The sequence below is a fragment of the Balaenoptera borealis genome (assembly GCF_965194805.1).
Source record: "Balaenoptera borealis genome assembly, chromosome: 2".
Lineage (NCBI taxonomy): Eukaryota > Metazoa > Chordata > Mammalia > Artiodactyla > Balaenopteridae > Balaenoptera > Balaenoptera borealis.
Genome location: NC_138867.1, coordinates 162,204,701 through 162,228,332, shown reverse-complemented (window position 1 = coordinate 162,228,332; position 23,632 = coordinate 162,204,701). Strand labels below are relative to the sequence as shown.

At 44.5% G+C, this 23,632-nt stretch overlaps 1 protein-coding gene, 1 long non-coding RNA gene and 1 pseudogene across 3 annotated transcripts in view; all 3 read left to right on the top strand.

Moving 5' to 3' along the window:
- The window catches only part of LOC309623782, a 47,998-nt gene that overhangs the window by 7,975 nt on the left and 16,391 nt on the right, over positions 1 to 23,632 (top strand). The window lies entirely within an intron of this gene.
- LOC309623757 (uncharacterized protein) lies at positions 3,154 to 8,357 on the top strand. Its single transcript, XM_082380929.1, has one exon. The coding sequence runs from the start codon at positions 7,249 to 7,251 to the stop codon at positions 8,302 to 8,304; it is 1,056 nt and encodes a 351-aa protein (XP_082237055.1). The 5' UTR covers positions 3,154 to 7,248; the 3' UTR covers positions 8,305 to 8,357.
- Positions 11,673 to 22,494, top strand: LOC309623772 (nuclear transport factor 2 pseudogene; annotated as a pseudogene). The gene has a single exon. The product of its transcript is annotated as a nuclear transport factor 2 pseudogene (transcript).

Genomic DNA, 23,632 nt, shown 5'->3' with positions numbered 1-23,632 from the left:
ATTTCTATCGTGATAGAGGACATTCAACGTAAGGCTTTGAAACCGGCTCTATTTTGAAACCGGCTTTATTTTTAACATGGACATTCTTTACTTTCGGTCCCTGTGCCCTTTTCTTTAATAATTAAAGCAGATGTACAGTGTAGGTTTGATAGGCCACAAACAGGCTGTTTTAGTTAGCATAAAATTCAAGTTAACTCCTGTGTAAGCCAGAATGACTTTCCCATACCTCAGTATGTGAACATTTCTTTTCTCACTACCATCTGGGCACAGGGGAGGGGTCCCCAATCTCTCCTGGCAGGACGGGGCAGGACAGTGTTTCCTGGAGAAAGGGACCCTGAGCTGATTCTTGAAGGGTGGGATGTGGATGATGCCAGTGAAGAAGGGTGGGAAAGGCCTCTCCTGAGTGTGGCCTCGACATGAGTGATGTCTTCAGGGAAACAAAATTCAAAGGTATTTCTAGATGCAAAGTGCTACCGGGTGGCTGTGTTCGTCTCCTTGAGCTGCTGTAACAAATGACCACAAACTGCTTGGCTTACAACAATAGAAATTTATTCTCTCACAGTTCTGGAGGCTACAAATCTGAAGTCAAGGTGTAGGCAGGACCTCCCTCTGGAGGCTCTGATTGAAAGTCAGGTCCCCGCTTCTCTCCTCGCTGCTGGTGGCTGCTGAGAACGCTTGCTGTTCCCTGGCTTGCAGCTGAGTCACGCCAGCCTGCTCTCTTCCCCGTGTGTGTCTCTGGGTGTCCTCTCCTCTTCGGAAAAAGACCCCAGTCATTCGGTTTAGCACTCACTATAATCCAGTGTGACATCATCGTAATTACATCTGAAAAGACCCTATTTCCAAATAAGGTCACATGTCCGAGGTGGACCTCAATTTGGGGGGACAGTACTCTCGCAGCACAGCAGTAGAGACAAAAGTGGGGATTGGATGGTAGACAAAGGTACAGACCCATACTGTGCATAATAGTGACATTTACTTTGTCAACATTTTCCATTTTCTCGACTGGTCTGCTGCCGAATTCGTGGGGAATTCTCAAAGAGGGGTGCATCTACTGAGGATGCAGTGCCTTGGCTTCCAGTTGCACATGTAGAGCTAGAAGCGGGGATTCTGTCCCTGGCTCAGCTGCCTAGTAGTTTTACAGCATTGCTTTGAACTTTCTAAACCTTCACTGCCATGGTTTTATAATCAGGGATTACAATGACTGCCCTGCTTGTTTAGAAGCTTCCTGTTTGCCAAGCTGTGTAATAAACTGTAAAGTGTGTGTAAAATGTTCCTTCATGGGATTTTAAAAAATTGTCTATTAGTTCCATTCTTTCATCTCTGCAGTGCAATATACAACTTCTATCTTCCAGTTAGGGGCAGGCCTGCTGTGCACATCCGGAAGACTCGAAGAGCAGTTAGGAAATCCATAGGTGTGACTTAATATTTATTTATGTGTCTTAAGCCAGGGGTCAGAACATAGCCACCGGCCAAATGCAGCCACTACTTATTTTGTAAGGTCTGCAAGCGAAGAATGGTTTTTACGTTTTTAAATGCTTGGAAAAAATCAAAAGAAGAATAATACATCGTGACATGAAAATTACATGAAGTTCAAAAATTAAGGCTCATAAATAAAGCCTTATTGGAACACAGCCATACTCAATCCTCTCCATACTGTCTAGAGCTCTCCTCACATCACACAGCCGAATTGAGTAGTTGCCGTGGAGGACTCTTGTCCCACAAAGCCTGCAATGTTTACTCTCTGGCCGCCACACAGGAAATGTTTGCCCACCCCTGTGTGAAGTGGATGATTCTGGTGAAGGAGGAGGTGAGTTGTCATCCCTCTGGGTGGCTGTCTCCCTACTCATAGGAATGATTCCTTTGGAACATTCCAGACTCTAAAGCTGCCTTGTCTTCTGTTCATTTCCAGAGTTTCGTTTTGTTAGGGCCCAGCAGGTTGAAGGTTGTAGGGAATAAGAAGTATCATTCCCAACCCCTGAACAGGAACTTTGTTGCTATTTTGCTTTGTTTCTTTCAATAAGATAGATTGAAATTTACGAACATTTTATGTTGTAAGAATCAGTTTGAAGTCTGCCACACTGTGGAAACAATGAGGATGGTTTGTTTCTTCTGCCATCTTCCCACCAAACTGAATTTCTGGTAACCAGGACTCCTGAGTTTTCTGAGACAGCCCTGATGTAGAATATTTTTTCTTGTCACTACAGATCAATGATATGTCCTGAAAAATCTAGTATTTCCTCTCCAAACTGTACCCAACAGGGGAGTAACACTTTTGTTATACAAACACACAGATGATAATTTAAATGAAAAAACAGATGTGAATGTGTAGTATGGCACTTGAGCTGTATACAACTTCCTAGGCCTGCGACAAGATCTGTAGCTTGGGAGTCTGGTTCTGAAGCTCATTTATACTAAAAAATATATATCATAGTCATTACTTCCATCTAGAATCTGATTCAGAGGAGAGGAAAGAATTCCCCAAAATGACAGCTATGAAAGTAATTTTTTTAAGGTGGAGGTAGTGTCATGGGTGTTTGATTATTGTAAGCCTTGTGGCCTCCTCCTGTACTCTGTAATCCCATTATTATATTGTTATCATTGGATATATCCTCTCCTTAGCAGACGACTTATTAAGCCCCTTTTATGTGTCAGGCCCTTTACTAAATACTTGGAATTTATTTCATTTGAACTTTACAAGTGCAAGTAGGAATCTTCATTGCCTTCATCTTAAAAAGATGTGAAAGCTGAAGCTTAGGTCAAGTATCTCATCCAAAATCGTACACCTTTTAAGTGATACAGCCAAGGTTCAAACACAGTACAGTTTAGCTCTCGAATGTGAGCTCTGAATTACTATATATTCTTCATTTACTTAATCTTTCATATTAATTGGCTGTCTACCAAGAGTCAGGTGCTGTGTTAATTACGGAGAATTTAATAGCAAATGAAACAGATACAGTTTCTGTTTATAGTGTTTACAGGATAGTGTGGGAAATGGACACTAATTTAAAAAATCATACAAATATCTAAATGAAGGAACATAATGGAATAGTAGAGAAAGGGGAAATCACAAGGTCTTTGGCAACAGGGAAGTCTTCTCTGAGTAAGGATTAGTCAGGGCAGTGAGGGGAGACAAGAGAATTACAGACAGATGGAACAGCATATGCAAAGCGTCTGCAGTCAGAGAAATCACAGCGTTTAAGGAATAACAAGAAAGCCAGCATGGCTAGAAGCCGTGCGATGAGGTGCAGAGAATGGATTGATGGAAACAAGAGTGTCATCTACTTTGAACTGTCAACTGTCAGACTTTGAATTGTTTCCTGTGTTGATGAAAATCATCCATAAACAGTCTATAATAGGAGTAGAAAAGAGTTTTATTTGAGCCAAACTGAGGGCTGTAGCCCAGAAGACAGCTTCTTAGATTACTCTGAGAAACTGCTCTGGAGAAGCATGGATTTCAGCACAGTTTTATGTCTTGTCAGAACAAAGAACATCAAACAAGTCAGGGATACATTCCTTTAGGTTTTCAAAAAACCAGATCAGCACGCACACAGCGAGTCAGTATGACCTTGGCACCTGGGAAGGGGGTCTTCTCATGGAAGGAACACCAGCAGTGGTGTCCCAGGAAGGGGGGGGGGGCATTTCATCTTTATTTTTAACATGGACATTCTTTACTTTTGGTCAGTGCACCCTTTTCTTTAATAACTAAAGCAGATGTATAAAGTAGGTTTGATAGCCACAAACGGGCTGTTCTAGTTAGCATAAAATTCAAATTAAGCCAGAATGACTGCCCCATACCTCAGTATGTGAACATTTCTTTTATCAACTGAAAGAGTATGGCCTTGGGTGAGGGTGACGGCAGTGGAGAAAAATGAGCGATAAATAGATCTGAGGGACAATGAAGTAGGTAAAAATGGATGAAGTGGATAATGGGTGTGAAAGAGAAGGTGGTTTCTGAATGACTTCCAAGCTTAGAACTTACACCACTGGATGGTGGCCGCTCCCACCCACCTCCACCCTACCCGCCCCCCCCCCCCGCCATAATAACCTTGAGGTTGTGACCCAGAGACCAGAAAGATCTGAGAAGCAGGGAGAAGGACATGACGAAACCCTTTGTCCATGTTGCTCCAGGCTGAGCAGGGCTAAAGTGGCATAGAGGTGAATTTGCCCCCAGCCAAGGGGTATGGGGCAGCAAGGGAGAGGGACCAGGGGGCTTTGTCCTCAGAGCTTCTTCCCAATCAAGCCTTTCTACCTCTCTGATGGAGGGTGAGGACACACAGGGGCCAGCCCAGGACGTGGAGCCCAGAGAGGCACGGGCTAGAGGTGCCCTCCTGGTGTGCTGATATCCAAAGGCAGGACAGTGCGTTGAGTGAGTTCAAGACAGTCACCAAGAGAGGGGCTGCGGACAGGACAGTTACCAGAACCCCGGTACCCTGAATGAAGGATACCAGCAGGAAGTTATTGCAGGCGTCCAGAGGGGACACGGAAGTTGGCAGTAGTTGGATGATACGCCTCTAGCAGGAGGACTGGATTATTTAAAAGGTGGGAACAGTTTAGGTGTGGTCTCGGGACCTAGGTCCAGTGACTCCCAGGGGGTCCATCCCGTTCTTCCTTTGTTTAAAAGGCAGAGATGGTAGGACCCAGAGAGCACGATTTTAGACTTCTTGAGTGCATGGGCTTTGCTTACTCACCTTTGTACCTTAGCACCTCACACAGAGGGGCTCCATAAATGATTGTTCATATCTTCATAATAAGCTATTGCCCCATTGTTTTTGCTTTAAAACAATTAAGACTTTAAACAATAGTTTTAATTAAAAAAAGATCATTTGTATAGAAAGTCTTCTAGAACATTTCCATGAAATCGTAGTTTAGTTATACACCTATCAAAGTGGCCTTGTTGAAAGAATATTTTGTGAAATTGGCTTTGTTCAAGAAAATCTGAGGGTTATGGCCAGTTTCCACAAGCATCTTGACCAGGTTCTTGGTCCCATGGGGGTCACATTCAAATAGGAAAAACCCAAAGAAAGGGAGAGGCAGGTCCTTGGAGGGCGTGCTCTCATAGCACAAGCTGCTCCCTCCGGCAGTTGCTTCTGATAACCGTCTGCACGTCCTGACTCCATCCTCCCCCTTGGCAAAGCCTACTGCCCTCTCACTGTACACCTCTGCTGCTAGGCATTGCCTGCCTTCACCTGTCTGCTCTTGGAGGCTTGATCCTATTTTACCAGAAATCAAGGCTGTGTGAGCCGGAGTTGGTGTGCAGCTCACAGAGGTAGATGTCCTTCCCAGATCCCAACCCCCTTTCAGCCATAAGACAAAAGGGACGTGATAGTCGGGAAGTCCTTCTCTGGAGGACAATTTGGTGCTGCCTCAGGGGTGAAGAGGTCGAGAATGCCTCCTGGGTGACCTTAAGACTTGGAAGGGTATGGATCAAATTCCCTATGTGTGTCTTCTCACTTTGCACACCACTTGGGCCCTTGAAAATGAATCGAAAGATATTTTTGTTCAGGGTAGTTTGAATAAAAGAATTCTGTTGATGGGGCTTCCCTGGTGGCGCAGTGGTTGAGAATCTGCCTGCCAATGCAGGGGACACGGGTTCGAGCCCTGGTCTGGGAAGATCCCACATGCCGCGGAGCAACTAGGCCCGTGAGCCACAAGTACTGAGCCTGCGCGTCTGGAGCCTGTGCTCCGCAACAAGAGAGGCCGCGATAGTGAGAGGCCCGAGCACCGCGATGAAGAGTGGCCCCTGCTTGCCACAACTAGAGAAAGCCCTCGCACAGAAACGAAGACCCAACACAGCCAAAAATAAATAAATAAATAAAAGTAAAAATTAAAAAAAAGAAAGTAAAATCAATCCCCAAAATATTAAAAACAAAACAAAACAAAACAAAAACTCTTAAAAAAATAAAAGTAGCCTCTTAAATTTGGCGGGACAGCGGGTAGAGGGTTCAGAGGGGGATGGGATGAGTTAGGGTGGGGCGGGTGTGATATTCAGATGGAACAATATTTAACCTACAGCCCCTCATGCCTGGGATCCTTTATACCAGCAGGCACGGAGGCGTCCTTCGTTTCATTCAGTGATTTTTTTTAAAAAACGGACTAGTTGACGAAGTGCCTGAAACTTTATACCAAGTGGCCTTATTGAGCCACTATTTTATTCAAGCAGTGCTCAGATCAGCAGTACCCCACAGGTCAGAAAATCACGGCGAACGGGGAATTTTCACAGCAGAAAAGGCAAGGGTAATCAAGCCTGAAGCGTCCCACGAGGGGAGCCGTGGAAGAGGCAGCAAACCTGAAGAGCTCCCTGTGTGTGCGCGTTAGCAGGGGAGCGAGCGAGACAGAAAGTTGTTGTAATTGCAGCCTGTCTCCTGCGAACGTGTTGCTCCCTCTGGACTCTCCGGTAACCAGTTCACCCAAAACTTTTCTGCCACGAGGCCCCGCATCTCCCACGTGCCCCCTTCCTTCCTGCGCCGGCTAACAGGTCCCCGGTCACCGAAGCGTCACCTCTCAGCCCCCGGGAAATCTCCGCAGCCCCCTCGGACTGCAGCCTGGTCGCCGCCCGGCCTCCCAGTGCAGCAGTCGGGGCGACGGAGAGGGAGGCGGCGCGCAGGCCGGGGAAGACCCGGGAGGACCAACTCGCGGGCCGGGCTCGGGCATCAGCACGGGGAAGGGAGGCGCGGGCCGAGCGCGCCCCGCAGGTAAACAGGCCGGCGAGGCGCAGGGCGCTGTCGCCGCGGCCGCCCAGCGATTTCCAGGCACGCAACTCCGCCTCCAGGGCTCTCTCCCTCGCGCGCTCGCCCCGCCGCCCGCTCGCAGCCTTGGCAGCCGCCGCAGCATCGCTTCACACAAAGGACTGTTCCCCGCCGAGCTGCTCCTCCACGTCCTCCTCCGGTGACGGCAGCCCCGACAGCCGGGCTCGGGCGCGGCGGCGGCGGCGGCGGCGCGGGGACGACCTGTCACTCCCAGCAACCGCGGCGGCGGCGGCTTTTTTTTTTTTTTTTCTATTTTGCTTAAAAAAACTTTTTTTTTTTGCCCTTATACTGCTTGGCTTTTCTGTGGTTCCACCCACCTCTTCTCTCTCTTCCTCCTCCTCCTCCCGTAAACAACTCTCCCACAGCTCCCGCCAATAAATAAATTAGGAGGAGGGTATGGGGGAGGGGTGCGGGGGGAGGAGGGGAGAGGAAAAGGGAGGCAGCGCGAGAGAGCGAGGCAGAGTCCGAACCGACAGCCAGGAGCCCGCACGCACCTCGCACCATGAGATGGCGACGCGCCCCGCGCCGCTCCGGGAGGACCGGCCCCCGGGCCCAGCGCCCCTGCCCCGCCGCCCGCTCGCCGCCGCCGCTGCTGTGGACCGCGGCCCTGGCGCCGGAGGCGGCCGCCAGCGACGAGGTGGCTCCCGCGGGGGCCTCGGTGTGCTACGAGTCCCCGCCCAGCGTGGGCTCGGTGCAGGAGCTGGCTCAGCGCGCCGCGGTGGTGATCGAGGGAAAGGTGCACGCGCCGCGGCGGCAGCAGGGGGCACTCGACAGGAAGGCGGCGGCGGCGGCGGCGGCGGGCGAGGCAGGGGCGTGGGGAGGCGAGCGCCAGCCGTCAGCCGCGGGCCCGGGAGCGCTGCCCGCTGCCAACGGGACCGTGTCCCACTGGCCCGCGGGCCCCGCGCCCAGCGCCGCCGAGCCCGGAGACGAGGCGCCCTATCTGGTGAAGGTGCACCAGGTGTGGGCGGTGAAAGCCGGGGGCCTGAAGAAGGACTCGCTGCTCACCGTGCGCCTGGGCGCCTGGGGCCACCCCGCGTTCCCCTCCTGCGGGCGGCTCAAGGAGGACAGCAGGTACATCTTCTTCATGGAGCCCGATGCCAACAGCAGCGGCCGCGCGCCGGCCGCCTTCCGAGCATCCTTCCCCCCTCTGGAGACGGACCGGAACCTCAAGAAGGAAGTCAGCCGGGTGCTGTGCAAGCGGTGCGGTAAGTTCCTCGCCTCGCGGGGCGCGCTCGGGCGGGGCGGGGAGGCCGCACTCCCGGGGCGCGGCGGGCGCCGGGCTTCGACGGCTTCCGGGCGGACGCGGTCTGAGCGGTGGAGTTTCGGGCTTGGAAGACTGTGGGCGATCCTCAGAGGAGGAAGGTTCGCGGATTGGATTCCACGGGCAGCGCCTTCTCCAGTGTCCCTGTTTCGAGGCATTGCCATTGGTGAAAGCCCAAGTTTGGTCCTTGGTTGGGGCCGCCTCAAACTTTTTAATTCCTTGGGGTTTCATTCGCCAAGTAGAATGGAAATGGGCCGGCTGCTTTCTTGCGCGTGCCTTCTTGAACTCTTTCGTTAGGAGTTGCTGTTAAGGGCAGCTGTGAGGGGCTTTTTCCTCTGAAGGAGGAAAGGTGAGTCGGACAGGACTGTAAAGTCTTCCCATCACTTCGAGTCCGGAGTGTGGACTTGGTCAGGGGTTTGTGTCTGTGGAGAGTCCAACAAGAACAGGACGGAGCACTGCGATTCTCCTTGCGATGTGGCAGAGTTTTTGGCGAAGTCACGTCCGAACAGACAGGTGCAGTCTGCACCTTGTGAAAATGTGTATGTGAGAAGTATAAAGTTGGGTGTTTTCTTTTTGGTGACATCGTGTCAAGAATTTTTGTTTTCCCAGTCTTTTCGTTTGGAGTATGCTTTGGCACGTCAGTGCGTCGGAACAGATGAGCGTCATTATAGAGCTTCACATGTAGGCCCTTAAGGAGAATTTCGGAAGATAAGTTTAGCAATCGTGTTTCAAAGACCTTTCCCGATTTTGCCACTGCAGAGGGTTCTTCCCAGGTCTCCTTAGTATTATCAGGTCTGAGAAATCAGCTGATAATCTGATTACATTTCTGAAGTAGCATTACGTTTATGCCATTCATAAAGTAATTTCTAGGTTCTAAATATTTGTGTAATTTCCTGATGATCATGTAATCACTAAAACATAGAGGGGTTTCTTCTCAAACCAAAAATTAACATGATTACACATCACAAATTCTAACATGCATAATAGATTTTCCCCTGGTCTTGATGTATCCGTCTGATAGATGGCTGGGTTAATTGAATTTTTACAAAACTCAGCACCATGCCATGCTCAGTCTGCCTGTGATGCAAAGTGTGTCAGCTCTTTTCAATTCGTATCAGGTGATGGCCAGTTATTTAAATTTCTGATTGGCATTTCTGATGCTTGTAGCCTGCGGTTAATTAATGCCTAACGATTTGGTTTTGATGTCAGGGAAGAGCATTGCTTATCCTCCATTGCCTTATTTTCACAATGCACTTTGTGTGCCAGAGACCTGTTAAGATTGCACCACTCTGTGGCCGGAAGCTGTTCTCAAACAGTGGTGCTGAAGAAAGCTGAGTGACGTTGGGATTCCCTGGGTCTGGCTGATAGATGTCACTATAAAACATGGGAAACTCTCTGCTGGGAGCTGTCTTATTAGGAAACACAAAAGCTCCTCACCATTGTACTGCATCATATGTTATTCTGTTAGAGAATCTGAAACAAAACATTTTAAGCCACGCTGTCATCCCATTTTCACGTGTTTTATTGTATGCAGTTCAGGAAGGATTTTGCTTTTACCCCAAACCATGTGAGTTGTGGATCATCTACTGCACGTGGTGGAAGTTAATATAAAGGGGATCGTAGTTGGCAGTGGTGCCTAGGATGGGGGGTGGGGTGTTGCTAGATAAGCCATGGCGTTAGTTACGCCTTCTAACTAGAAAGAGATGTCAGTTTTCAGGGGTAAACTTCTTATAAGGGTCCAGAGGACGTTTGGATAATGGAAAATTCATGTTGTCTGGAGAAATACTATTTTCGTGCTTCTAAGCCGAAAAAGCTTCACTAAAGGTAGTTTTGCCCTTTTGTTTGCCAGTCAAAGGAAATACATAGTTGTAAGTTGTGGCATGCTAAACAAAGCAGGGTTGTTTTTTTTTAATGAACTGGAAATCTCCTGCGTGTAATGTAGTTGATTAAGAAATCATGAAGTTACTGCTTCAGGTTTGTGTAATTATTGTGTATGTTTGGTGATTTTAGGGTTATGTACTTTAAAGTACGATACCGCGTGAAACTTTAACTAATAGATTTAGCTAAAGACTAACTGAAATCGTGCTCAAAGTTTCTCTTGGAGTTTTACGAACGTAGTAGTTATTGTGACATTGTAGGCTATAAGTAAATAGTGTAAGCTATTTTATATAATGGAAACTCAGTAAATCCATACTTGGAATATGGGGTGTAAAAGTGTGTATGTGTGTGAAAACTTGTGAATTTTTCCAGTTGTGTGGTCTGGTTTAACAATGTCATTCAGAGCCTACCAGGCAAAGGAACACAAATTGGAGAAAAAAAAAATGTACAGAGAGAATAGGGACTGATTTGTCGTGGTCGAGCTGCTTCTGTGTGCTTTTCTGGTCAGGAGATTTCAGGGAGAGTGATGGAGCAGAGGGTTCTTATCTAACCACACGAAGCTGCCCTGGGGGCGCAATGGTTGTGTTCCTGCTTGAGCCCTGATGCTAGGCTGGAGAGGGGATCTAGGCAAGTCATTTTGTGATATCATACCCAGGGGAAGAGTTTCCAGCTCTCCTTTGCTCAGCTGCAGTGTTGTTTCCTACAAGTTGCTTACTAGTGTAGAAACTACACGTGCAACAGATTAGCCTTAGGGTTGAGCTAATGGAAGTCTTCCCTGAATTATTTTTTCTCTCCTCCCCGCCCCCTCTCCCCATCTAAGAGAAACTCCTGAGTAGAGTCTGTATAAAAAGAAGCTCTTCTCTGAACAATGGACTTTTGGAAACAAAAACTGTGTAGTGTATTTTAGATGACAACACAGAATCTCATAGCTTGTTTGCCTTATGTTTGAGGTTTGTGTGAATTGCACTTCCTTTACAGTTAAATTCTTCCCAGTCTTTGCTTTCTCTCTTGCTCACTACACAGGCTAAGACATTTCTAGGTTTTATATTTATTGGAATGCAAAATAATTTCAATGATTTTGTTCAATTAAATTGCCGTTATTCAAACAAATCATTGTTTGATGTACTACACTTCTAGTTTTCAAAGCATTGCCGTTATACTAGGCTGTAACTGATTCCCAAAAAGGAGTAAAAATACTGATGTTGAATAACATCTCTAATTGGGCCATGCAAGATTTGTACATCACTTGTGTTCTTACAAGCCAATCTAAATATTCAGTATATCATATTGGAATGTATAATAATGCAAACATGTTTATCAAATATTTATGATCAATGTCTTTCTTTTTCTCATGTTCTCAATAACTATTTAATAAAGTGTGCTGACCTTATGGTGTTATGAAAATGACAGAAATGCTGCAGGGATTTTCCAGCCAACTATTGAAGAGAATTGTTCTTAATAAAAGCTATATTAAGGGCATAGCAATAGGAACAGATACAGCTTGACTGCTTGTCTTTCATAAATACATGTGTAAATGTAATTTCCCAAGTGCTTGTGATGGCTCTCTTTAAACTGTATAAATCTTACTGTCAATTCTATACTGTATATAGAACACTTCTTTCTGTTGAGTAGAGAAACCGTGTATGTATTTATATATATATTTATGTTAAAAAATGAAACCAAGATGGGTCATTTGGGAAAACAACTCTTTGGAATAAAAATATTTTAAAAGGTGAATTTAAATATCTGAATCAGAATATATTACAAGGCAGACCGCGCTGGGTTGCCGCCGCCGCTGCCGCCATCGTGCCAGCCCCTCGGGTCTCAACTAGGCTGGGTGACGCTCCAGAATGGGAGACAAGCCAATTTGGGAGCAGATTGGATCCAGCTTCATTCAACATTACTACCAGTTATTTGATAACGACAGAACCCAACTAGACGCAATTTATATTGACGCGTCATGCCTTATGTGGGAAGGACAGCAATTCCAGGGGAAAGCTGCCATTGTGGAGAAATTGTCTAGCCTTCCGTTCCAGAAAATCCAGCATAGCATCACGGCGCAGGACCATCAGCCCACGCCAGATAGCTGCATCATCAGCATGGTTGTGGGCCAGCTTAAGGCCGATGAAGACCCCATCATGGGGTTCCACCAGATGTTCCTATTAAAGAACATCAATGATGCTTGGGTTTGCACCAATGACATGTTCAGGCTTGCCCTGCACAACTTCGGCTGACCTCCTCCCAGCCAGGCACTCATGCTGTTTCCTCCTCCCTCCTCTTCCCGATATTATTCATGCTCCTCCAGATGCTCCAAATATCATACACAAATGAGCAGGGCTGCGGTGGGAGTGGGCGCAGTGCGCTACTGCTGCCGAGGTATTGTGCATGATGTTTGGCCGCTAGACTAGTTGCATCTGACGGGAGAAGTTTGTGTTGTACCAGCGCATGCCTTGGAAAGAGTTAAGTAATGCGGAAGGTTGTCTTTTTTTTTTTTTTTTTAATCTACTGACAAGTTGGTCTAGTAACCCAAAGAAGTGAAGGAGAAAGCAGCTGCCTCACCACCGAGATATTGATTTGTTCAGATGTTTCAATGCCGCATGATACAATAAAACCACGAAAATTTTCTTAAAAAAAAAAAAAAGAATATATTACAAGCACTAGGCGATCATTCTCATCAGTTGTGGGAGATCTATAAATCCTCTGGATCTAGGGAAGGTTTTACCATATGTCTTAATATATTAGGTAAGACCAGGAAGCTTCAACAGCCCTGAGGGTCAAAACAATGGGCTGTGCTTCCGCTGGCCTGTATACTTATAGCAAATGAGAGCAAAAGACGTGATTGGGCGGGTTATTGCCCTTGTCAAATGCAATCTATTCATTGTTCAGGAAATCTCCTTTGCTTCGATGCCCATTTTCTTCCTGTTATTTTTTTCTTAATTATAAATGTAACATCTTTTAAAACCTATTTTTAAATTTCAGTGACAAGTGATGAACTGGCCAGATGTCCAAAGATCTTGAAACTCTCATCTGCCCTCAGTACTTAGCAATACTTAGGTTTTTTGTTTGGTTGTTTTTGATATGCTCAAAGGATATGGAAAAATTATGTCTATAGATAGTTCTGATTGAATGGGTGTCTTGATTAGCCTTATATAAATGAATGATAATGAAAACAAAGTATATAATGAGAAACAGTGGTAGGGATTCATGAATTATTAGTCATTGAAAGTATATAATAAAGTTTGTAAAGAAAACAAAAGGTAAAAAAAAATTAGGGCTCTTATGGACTCATGCAATTTGTTACCAAAAACAATAGTGTAACAACATGGTTTCATCAAAGTTTTCATAAGAAAGTGAGAACGAATTTTTAATGTCCTTACTTTTAAATAACAGAAATGGCTATTGTAGACAGTTTTCCATTCATGTATGAATGCTCTAAATTTGTGCATGCACATTTTACTCTGTGCTGTTATGTTATCATGAAATTTAAGTTAAAATGAAAGTAACATCATGAAAGAATGTGTGACCTAATGTATGACTCTCCCAAATATCAGTCATTTTCTAATACTTGAGCAGCTGATTAGTGATACAGCCTGTCACATTTTAAAATCTAAAGTTGAATTATTTGCAAATGTACAGAATTCAGACCTAACTTTTATTGAGTTAAGTGCTAGTTGAGAGGCTGTATTTCGTATTACTGTGTTTTCATATTGTTTAGGGCTGTGATGGGCTTGAGGTAAGCCTGTTTCTGAAGGCTTGTCTCCTGACTCTCCATCTGCAAATGATCCATACAGGTCGAAGAAGATTTAAAAAAAAGAAATTTTGGTGAAGTTGAAAGCTTAAAATGGGTTGACGAATCTCTGCTTGGCATAGATCTGATAGTTAGGAAATAGTCCCCCCCCCCAACATGGACTTGCCACCCAGCCATCCTAGAAAGAGATGCCTAAGTGGTAATTGACATTATTTTTTAAGTCTTCCAGAGAACCAGGATATTTTTCCCTTTGGAAAATAGTTTCCTGAGAAACTATCCTAACTTTGGTTCTCCCTATTAGGACCTAGCCATATTTATATCCTATTTTTTTTTTTTTTATACTAACTACAAAAACAAAAACAAAAAGAAACTTAGTTTACTCACAGCTTGGATGGTACAGGGGAGATAGAGCTATCAGTTCCTAACTCAGGCTTCAGCTGTGTCTTCCCTTCATCTCTGTTTCCTTTGTGAGGACACTGCAGGGTAAAGCTTTAGGTAAATGATGGGGCCCATGAGTGGATCTGAGTCTTCAAGAGAACAAGTATGTACTGATGCCTGCTCATGGCCACACTGACAAGTCTTCTCTTGACACCTTGGAATTCGGCTGTCTGGGTCTAAGTGTGTCAGAATATGGAAGTCCTAGATCACAAGATGTGAATGTTGGGAGTTCCCTGGTGGCCTAGTGGTTAGGATTCTAGGCTTTCACTGCCATGGCCTGGGTTCAATCCCTGGTCACGGCACTGAGATGCTGCAAGCTGCACGGTGCAAAAAAAAAGATGTGAATTTACAATAGGTGTCTTTCAGTTCCTGATAGGCTCTTTGTCCCTCCCATGAAGACATAGATGGTAACCTGCATTGCATCTCTATTTCAGGGGCTTCCCTGCTACAAAGCCCAGGGCTCTGGCTTTGGAGATCTGCCCCAGTCAGTGTGCTGGGAACTAGAAGAGCACAGCTCTGAGTGCTGCCTGCTTCTGGAGCTGGGAGCCAGGTTTAGGAGGTCAGGCCCAGAACCTAGAGGAGGGAATTACTTCTTTCGCTCTACTGTGCCAGCAAGTGTGAGCTGAACAGAGCCCAGCACAAGGGGGCATGCCTGATGTGGGCCCTAGGGTCTTGGTAGTGGGCACACCCGTGAGCCCGGGGCATGGAGGGGTCATGATCAGAGAGGTGAAGCCCTCTCTGCTTTGCTGTGTTTGGAAAGTCACAGCAGTAATACTGTCTTCCCAAATGTTTGTCTCTAGCCTGGGAATTGCTGTTAAGGCAAAGGAAGCTAAAAAATTGAGGGGCTTACTAAGACCACCGAGTTATAACTATCACTCATTGAGTTTGTATCTTTTTTCCTCTTTGATAGACACTTGTTGCCTGACCTGTGTGGGTTAAATACGTGTTGAATAATCAAATGAATAAATGAGTGAAGCATCCCGGACGCTTGTTGGAGGGTGTTGTTGGATGGTGGCAATCACTGTTCTAGGCTGAATTTTGGAGAAAACAAGCAAAACCTCTGATTCTTTCTCTTCAGGTCTGTGATTTGGTGAGCTAGCCTCTTTGTAGGAAGTAGCATTTAGAACAGGACACCATTTCCTCCTCTGGATCAACCTTTGGGCTTCCGAGAAAGGTTATTTAATTTCCTAAAATTTGTTTTTTCATAACTTATTCCTGGATTTTAATATTCCGTATTCTGTGTACTCTATAGCCCCAGCTGGGGAACAGAATTCCCTGTGTTGTAAACACTTCCAAGCACAGAAGGGGTTTTCGATCGTCAATGAATCCCTGCCACTGTTTTGAGCAGACCCATTACCAAATCATCCCAACCAATTTATTTTGGGTACTAGATCTCAGCTCTCAGAAATTCTGTGTTCTCCCTGATCTCCCCCATAGGTGTTTCACCACGTCAGCCCTGTAAGTTCAGTTCTTGTAACTGAAGATGGAAAAGACTGCTTGTATCCCTCAGAAGTAATAAGAAAAGAGTTTGGGTGACTGACTTTTCACTTATTCTTTCCTTTGTCGTGAACATCCTGTCAGCTCTTGGTTAGAATGTTAGGTGGGACGGCGCCTATCCATCTGGGCTCTGGTGAACAATGAGGTCCTTTTCCTCCGTTTTCTTGGCTGGCCCTGGAGACACCACGGGCGATGTGTCATCCGTGAAGCAGCAGATGCAGTGGCGGCATTTTCTTCTACCGCAGGGAGCATCCTGGCTGCAGCCCAGTGCAGACCTGGAGCGAAGGTTCTGTCTACCGAGGAGGAGAAGGGCAGCTGTCGAGGTTTCAGGTAAAATTGGCCATTAGCCTTTGTCCTCGGGCGGTGATTCTGGCAGTGAAGGCTCTTTGGTGGCTGCCTGCACGGAGATGTTCTGCTCAGAGTTCGTTGTCGTGCCATCAGCGCACAAGGACCACAGCTTTGAAATTTCCCCGGCTCTCGATTTCTTTGCAAGTCTGGACACCTCTGAGATACTCTTTCCTCCAAGGTCCTCATTCCCATCCACTGAGATGGCGCACATCTTTTCCTCAGAAACCGTGGCAACTTTTCTTTCATTGCAGTGGGAATTTTATTAAAAAGTCAAGCATTTTTGGACCACAGTCTTATTCTGGTGAGTGTTTTTCCCCCCAAGTTGTAATAACATAAAATTTACCATTTAAATTATTTCTAAGTTGCAGTTCAGTGGCATTAAGCATTCACATTCACAGGCCGCCATCACCACCATCGATCTCCAAAAGTTTTTCATCTTCCCAAACTGAAACTCCAAACCAATTAAACAATAATTCCCTTTTCCCTCTCCTCCAGCCCCTGGCAACTACCAGTCTAATTTGTCTCCATAATTTGACTATATTTTACCTCATTTTAGTGGAACCACACAGTATTTGCCTTTTTGTTACTGGCTTACTTCCCTTGGCATAATGTCTTTAAGACTCATCTGTGTTGTAGCATGTGTCAGAATTTCATTCCGTTTGAAGGCTGAATAATGTTCCATTGCATGTATCTGTTTATCTGTCAGTGGACACTTGGGTTGTTTCTACCTTTTGGCTATTGTCAGTAATGCTTCTGTGAACGTGGGTGTACAAATATCTGTTCGAGACCCTGCTTTCAGTTCTTCTGGATACGTATCCAGAAGTGGAATTGCTGGATCATATGGTAATTTTATGTTTAATTTTTGGAAGAACTGCCATGGTGTTTTCCACAGTAGCTGTACCATTTTACATTCCCACCAGCAATGCACAAGGGTTCCAATTTCTTCACATTCCCGCCAATGTGTATTATTTTCTATTGGTTTGATGATAGGCATCCTGATGGGTGTGAAGTGGTGGTGAGCAGTTTTTGTATTGTTGTTGTTTTCTATTCCAAGTTAGTGCTTCTAATTACACTGTCATTAATAAACAAAAGTTCTCAGAAACAGAGGTGTTCATCTATTCAACTCTTAATTTACCCAGCATTTAGGCTCCTGAATCTGAAGCCACCAGATAACAAAATTACAATCGATCATAGTTTAATAAAAACCAGTAAAAGGTTTAAAGATTAAACTTAGCCTTTAGTCACCATAAGAATGTTGTACTCCTATTCATATTGCTATCAACATGGTCCAGAGAGACACCTTATCATGCTTGGATTAGTATCAGCATCTTTTAATTGATTTGATTTATTCATTAAGTTTCCTTTTTTATAATTTCCCTGCCTCTATTCTGTCCATTGCTCCAAACTGACTTTCGTTAGACCCTGCACTGGAGGAGGAATCATTCTAAAATACTACTTTTATTAGACCTCTTTTTCTGCTCAAACTTTCAATGGATGCATCATAGTTACCTCTAGACCCCGACCTTCAGGGTCCTCGTTAATCCAAACCAAGCCTAATCTTTGTCACTTGTACTATGTGAACGATTTTATCCAGTCTGCTTCATGAACAGGCCATGTACTTTCCTCATCCTCTCGTTTTTCCATATGCCACTTCCTCTGCCTGGGTCTGCTTCTTCCCTCATTTCTGTCCATGGAAATTCTGTGTCCTTCAAGGGACAGCTATATCCTACTGCTTCCATGACAGTCCTAATAACGATCCTGCCAGAAATACTCATTCTAGCCTTTGAATACAGAGCACCTTATAAAGTATGTTTTACTCCATACTTCATACGTGGTGCATTTCAAATTTCCCTTATGTTATCTTTGTTTTTTAAAAACTGATGTGTTTAACAGTTTTTCTAGCTGTGACTGTCTTGCCTCACCTGGGAGACCACAGTATCCTTGCAGCCAGACACTTGGGGTGTCCTCAGCTTATTCACAAGTGAAAAGTGCCCCAGCCTTAGAGTCAGGAGAACTCCTTTCCACTTCTAGCTTTGTAGTTCAGTACCTGGGTGGTTTGGGGTGAGTAACTTTACCTCTTTGGGCCTCAGTTCCCTAATATGCAGCATGAGAAGGTGGAAGTAAAGAGCTTTCCATGGTCCATTCAGACTGCATCTGGTCGTCATCTCAGAAATGACCCAACATGCAAACCCCTTCTGCTGCTGCCCGTGGAGCTTTTCTCTTCCTCTCTTCTCATTTTAGTCTTGTTCTGTGGAGAGCAGTCATGGAAAAACAATTGTGAAACTTTTGGACACTCCGAAAGAGGAGTGACAGCTTAAGGAGAGTGAAAAAGTATCTCCCCTTTCCTCCAAAGCTTTTCACCTCCCTTGCCTTTTGGGTCATTTTATTACACTGTCAAAAATAGTTATTTGTGTTCACGAGCATTGTCTTTTCAAGAAGCAGATACTGTCTTTGAAGCTATAAAGTATGATTAATATATTAATTTACAACTGTAAACTTTTAAAGCAAGAAGTTCAGTCATTTGTTTTATGAAATGACAAAGAAGATTCAAAGTGCTTTACTATGAATTTTTATTTATTTATTTGAACAGTGTAAATCTGACACTGTTTTGGGTTTTAATAATTAGTGCTGTTGTGGGAATGGATGAGACCAGCACAGAGAGTAGGGAAATCTTGGTTTCCAGCCGGATGGCACCAGTTCTGTTGATGGTGGGGAAAGAGTTCCCACCTTCATGCAGAATTGGGTTAAAAGACCTTCTTTCTCAGCTTATGACATTTATGGTTGGGGCAAGAAGATGATATATTTTAGTCCTTTTGTGAGTAGAAGGATCAATACAGAAACAAGTTGTCAAATGAGAAATAATTTGATCTTTGTAAATCACTGCATGAAGAGACGTTGGCAGTGCCACAGGGGCCGGGCACGACTCACCTGTGTTGTGTCTAGTTTTGTTTTGCTCCTTCCTTTGCCTCTGGTGAGTTCAGCTATTCCAGCAGATCTAATGGTGCTTATAAACCTTGGCTCCTAGGTCCATATCTCTAGCCCAGACCCTATTTTCTGGCTCCAGATCAGTATATTCAAGCACTTACCAGATAACCCACCCAAATGTCCTCTAGACACTTCATGGTAAATATATTAAACAGGATCTCATCACGTCCCCTGCAGTCCATCTGGACACCTGGATACTAATGATGAAACTGCTATCACTACTCCTATTACAGTCACTGCTGTTACTACCAGCGGCTTCCTGGAGTGACAGCTTATTCTATGCCACATAGAGTAGTAAGTGCTCAGAAGAGCTTAGTTAACCCCTCACCATATGGTAGCATCAGTGTCTTCCTAGTTAGCCCAACCGGAAACCTCTCCTTCTCCCCCATAGCCATTTGGTGACCAGATCTTATTGATTCTACCTCCTTAACACATCTCAGACCCCTCCCTTCTACCCCAACTCCACTGTTTCTGTAGCAGTTCTCAGCCTTACTGTAATAGCCTCTTATCTTTGCTCAGGGATTCTCCTCATCTTAAATTCATTCTCTGAACTATTGCTAATGATCTTTCTGAAGCAGAAAAGATGGTACTATACCCTTGCTTAAACCTCTTCAGCTGCCATCAGGATAAAATCTGAACTCCTTAGAATGGCTTAGAAGGCATTCACCTTTTATCCAAGTGTTCTTATCCAATTTCTTCTCCTACCTGGAACCCCGTGCTACACTGATGACATGGCTCCCCACGTGCCAAGTGGCTGGAGGGATCTTTACATTTACACCTACTGTTCATTCTTCCCCATAATGGTCTGCTTCTCTATCTACTTTCTGTACCTTTGCTACCCGTTGTTCCAGACCATGTCCTTCAGTGGGAGGATGGTTACATAAAACTTTATGGCTATATAATGGATTGTGTTGTCTTTAAGAATCTTGTTGTAGAAGAAAGTATAATGACTTACAGATACATTCATAGTATATTGTCAAGTGAAAAAATATTATAATGCAGACTGTGTATAATTGTTTTTACTATTATCTATCTATTTATATCCATCTGTCAATCTAAAGAGAAATAAAAACCTGGAAAGCTATATAACAAAATGTTATCAGTGAGGCATTAGAATTATTGATGTTAGGAATTTCATGTGTACTTCTAAAATTTCTATAGTGATTGTATATTCCTTTTAATAAGGAAAAGGAATACATGCTGTTTTTAATAGAAATACTGACAAAGACTGAATCTTACTTAAGGGAATTTGTCCCTTATGAACATTGCCTTTCTCATAGTAGATGTACTAGTTAGGGTAGGCTAACTGCTGTAGCAAGTGGTACCCCAAATATATTACAGTGCAAATTCAATAGTTTATTTCTGCCAGTGAGTAGACAGACACAAGATAGTCTAGTCTTTCCTTTCCTCTGAAAGAGACTGGTGCTGACACCTGAGGCATAGCTGAACCTCACTTCCGACCAAATTGGTTGCAATAGGCAGGGTTCCAATTTGCAATGGTCATTTCATTCTTAATGGCTCAGCTGTCCTTTGGAAAGGAGACAGATTTGCCTTTTGCTGCCTCATTGCAGTGGGTGAGCCGAATAGTTACATGCAGAGCAGACATAACAGCCATCCATGTTTACGGTAGATAAATACCATATGAACTACGTGCTCTTTCTTGTGTTCAACTTCGCATTTTGCAGGTTGGTTTTGCATTAAATCTTTCTTTTTAACATTTTATTTTATATTGGAGTATAGTTGATTAACAGTGTTGTGTTTTGGGTGGCCAGCAAAGTGATTCAGTTATACGTATACATGTATCTATTCTTTTTCAAATTCTTTTCCCATTCAGGTTGTTACGTAATACTGAGCAGAGTTCCCTGCGCTATACAGTATGTCTTTGTTGGTTATCCATTTTATTTTATTTTTTTCCTTTATAGCAGCGTGTACATGTCAGTCGCCAACTCCCTAACTATCCCTCCCCCCGACTCTTCCCCCCTGGTAACCATAAGTTCTCTAAGTCTGTGAGTCTGTTTCTGTTTTGTAAATAAGTTCATTTGTATCTTTTTTTTTTTTTTTTAAGATTCTGCATATAAAGGATATCATACAATATTTCTTTCTCTGTCTGTCTGACTTCACTAAATCTTTAAGTTTTTGCGCTAACACTTAAAGGTGGCATGCTCACTATGTCTGATTTCATCTGCTACCACTGGAAATGCAGAGGGTCAGGCCATAGTCAGTGCCTTTCACTGGCATGTTGAGGATGCCTTTTAAAGCTCTGTGTTTAACAAATCATTTTGATATAGGGGCTGTGGAGAAATACTCTCAGGCTTTATCACTGCCGACTTAATTGGGTTTCATGATCACATTACTTAGTAGGATAAATTAAAAATGGCTGGTCAAACTGCCTGTAAAAAGCAAAATTGTTAGGTTCAACCTGCCCAGTGTATTAACTGTATTGATGAGTAATCATTCCACCATTTTAAATCACTTTTATTAACTTTTTTCATCGTTGTATTTCCAGGAACTTGCTAAATAACTGTCATTATGTACTCAGTAATATTTCTTTTTAAAATACTATCGAAAAGTCCATGAAAATGATTAAGTTGCCAATATTATCCACCTACTTCCTGTTAGTAAGAATTGTTGGCAATTTTATGATGCGCTGGTTCTATGCCAGTGCTTCCTTTGTGCAGCCCAGGAGGAAAAGGAACCAACTCGTAACAGGTGAATGGAGACAGTAAATGCGTGGTTGTGAAGCTGTGTAAAATAATTAGTCTTTTGTGCATCTACATCATGCACGTTATTGTTGTGCTCTCTTAAAAAAAATTTTTTTTTTAAATAAATTTACTTATTTATTTATTTATTTTTGGCTGCGTTGGGTCTTCGTTTCTGTGCGAGGGCTTTTTCTAGTTGCGGCGAGCGGGGGCCACTCTTCATCGCGGTGTGCGGGCCTCTCACTATCGCGGCCTCTCTTGTTGCGGAGCACAGGCTCCAGACGCGCAGGCTCAGTACTTGTGGCTCACGGGCCTAGTTGCTCCGCGGCATGTGGGATCCTCCCAGACCAGGGCTCGAACCCATGTCCCCTGCGTTGGCGGGCAGATTCTCAACCACTGCGCCACCAGGGAAGCCCCAGAGGATACTTAAGAATTATGTGTAGGGATGTCCCTGGTGGTCCAGTGGTGAAGACTCCGTGCTTCCACATCAGGGGGTGTGGGTTCGGTCCCTGGTCGGGGAACGAAGATCCCGCATGCCACATGGCGGGACCAAAAAACAAAACTAAAAAAAAATTACGTGTAAAGGATAGAGACTAATCATATATGTGTGGTACTCTTCTTCAACCTCATCCTCATCATGGGCCATTTGGCTCCGCGAGGTCCTTGAGTTCCAGAACAGCTTAAGGCAGTGTCCTACCTGCAGGTCAGTCAAGGACGTATCTGTTCATTCATTAAAATGGATTAGAAATTTGTCGTTAATTTACCACTTCTTCAATGAATTTGTGTAGCCCCCCAAATCCTATTCCTTTCCTCTTAGATTTAGGCACTCCTGACCTGTGAGAGAGATTGTAGGGGCCATTCTGAGGATGTTGCTTAAATAAATTACGAGAATCATGAGATCGCTTAACAGTGTAGGTAAGTGATAGAAAAAGAGAAGCAGTGAGTGCACTTTACTGATTTCCTGCTTCAACAAATATTTACTGGGCATCCATTATTTGCTAGTCTTTCTACTGCTTTCTGGAATCCTGGTGATGAAGAAAGTAGGCATGGTTCTTTCCGAGCTAATAGGGTAGAATTAACAGTTACATAAGGGATTGTGATATATATTATATATATTATTGTAGATATATATATATATAATTGTGCTAAGTTTTTATAGGGGCAAAAGTACAAGGTACCATGAGAACATAGAACAGAAGACTGTAACTTAGCTTGAAAGATATCAGAAAGTCTCCTTGAGAAAGAGACATTTCTGATGGGAGTGGGAAGAGGAAGAGGAGAAAGGAAGAGAGAAGGACATTTCCATTCCTGATGCAGGGAAGAGGAACAGCAGAGAGGGCTGTCAATGCAAAGGAGGCAAGACTGAGGTCTGAGAGGTAAGGAGAAAAATCAGATTATTTTGGAATTTTTAGGGTTCTGGACTTTGTCGTAAAAGCCTGGGAAAACACTGTAGGGTTTTTAAGTACATCAGTTATAAAATTTCCATTTTGAAAATGTCACAACTGGCGGTTGTGCAGAGAACGGACAGAAAGGGATGTTGGGTGCCTGCAGGGAACTCGGGGCTCCGAGTGGGGTGAGGATGTGGGCTCGCTCTAGAGAGGGAGCAGGAGGGATGAAGAGAAGCAAGAGGATTCGAGATGGTTTTGGAGGCATCTCTTCAGCTTGGTTATGACGGGGGGTTGCTTGTGAAGGGGGCTGTGGAGGCTGGCTCCTGGGTGTCTGGTACGAGCCCTTGCGTGCACGTCAGGAAGGGGACGGGGAATGCTGCAGAAGGAGGTGAAGCTTCCTGTGTGTGTGATCCGTGCAAATGGAAACGCCAAGTCAGCACTTGCATGGCTGGAACTCAGAAAAAGAAGTCTGAGTTGGATTTAGGAACATGGGAGTTTTGGACAAGGACGTGGTTATTTCTGTCTCCAGGGAGTAGATACAGTTGCTTGAGGGAAAGTGGGTAAAGGGTGAGGAAAGGTGAGTAGAAGATGAAGCATGAAGGACAGCAACCTTTAATGGTGAGGCAGAGGAGGGGGGAGGGGAC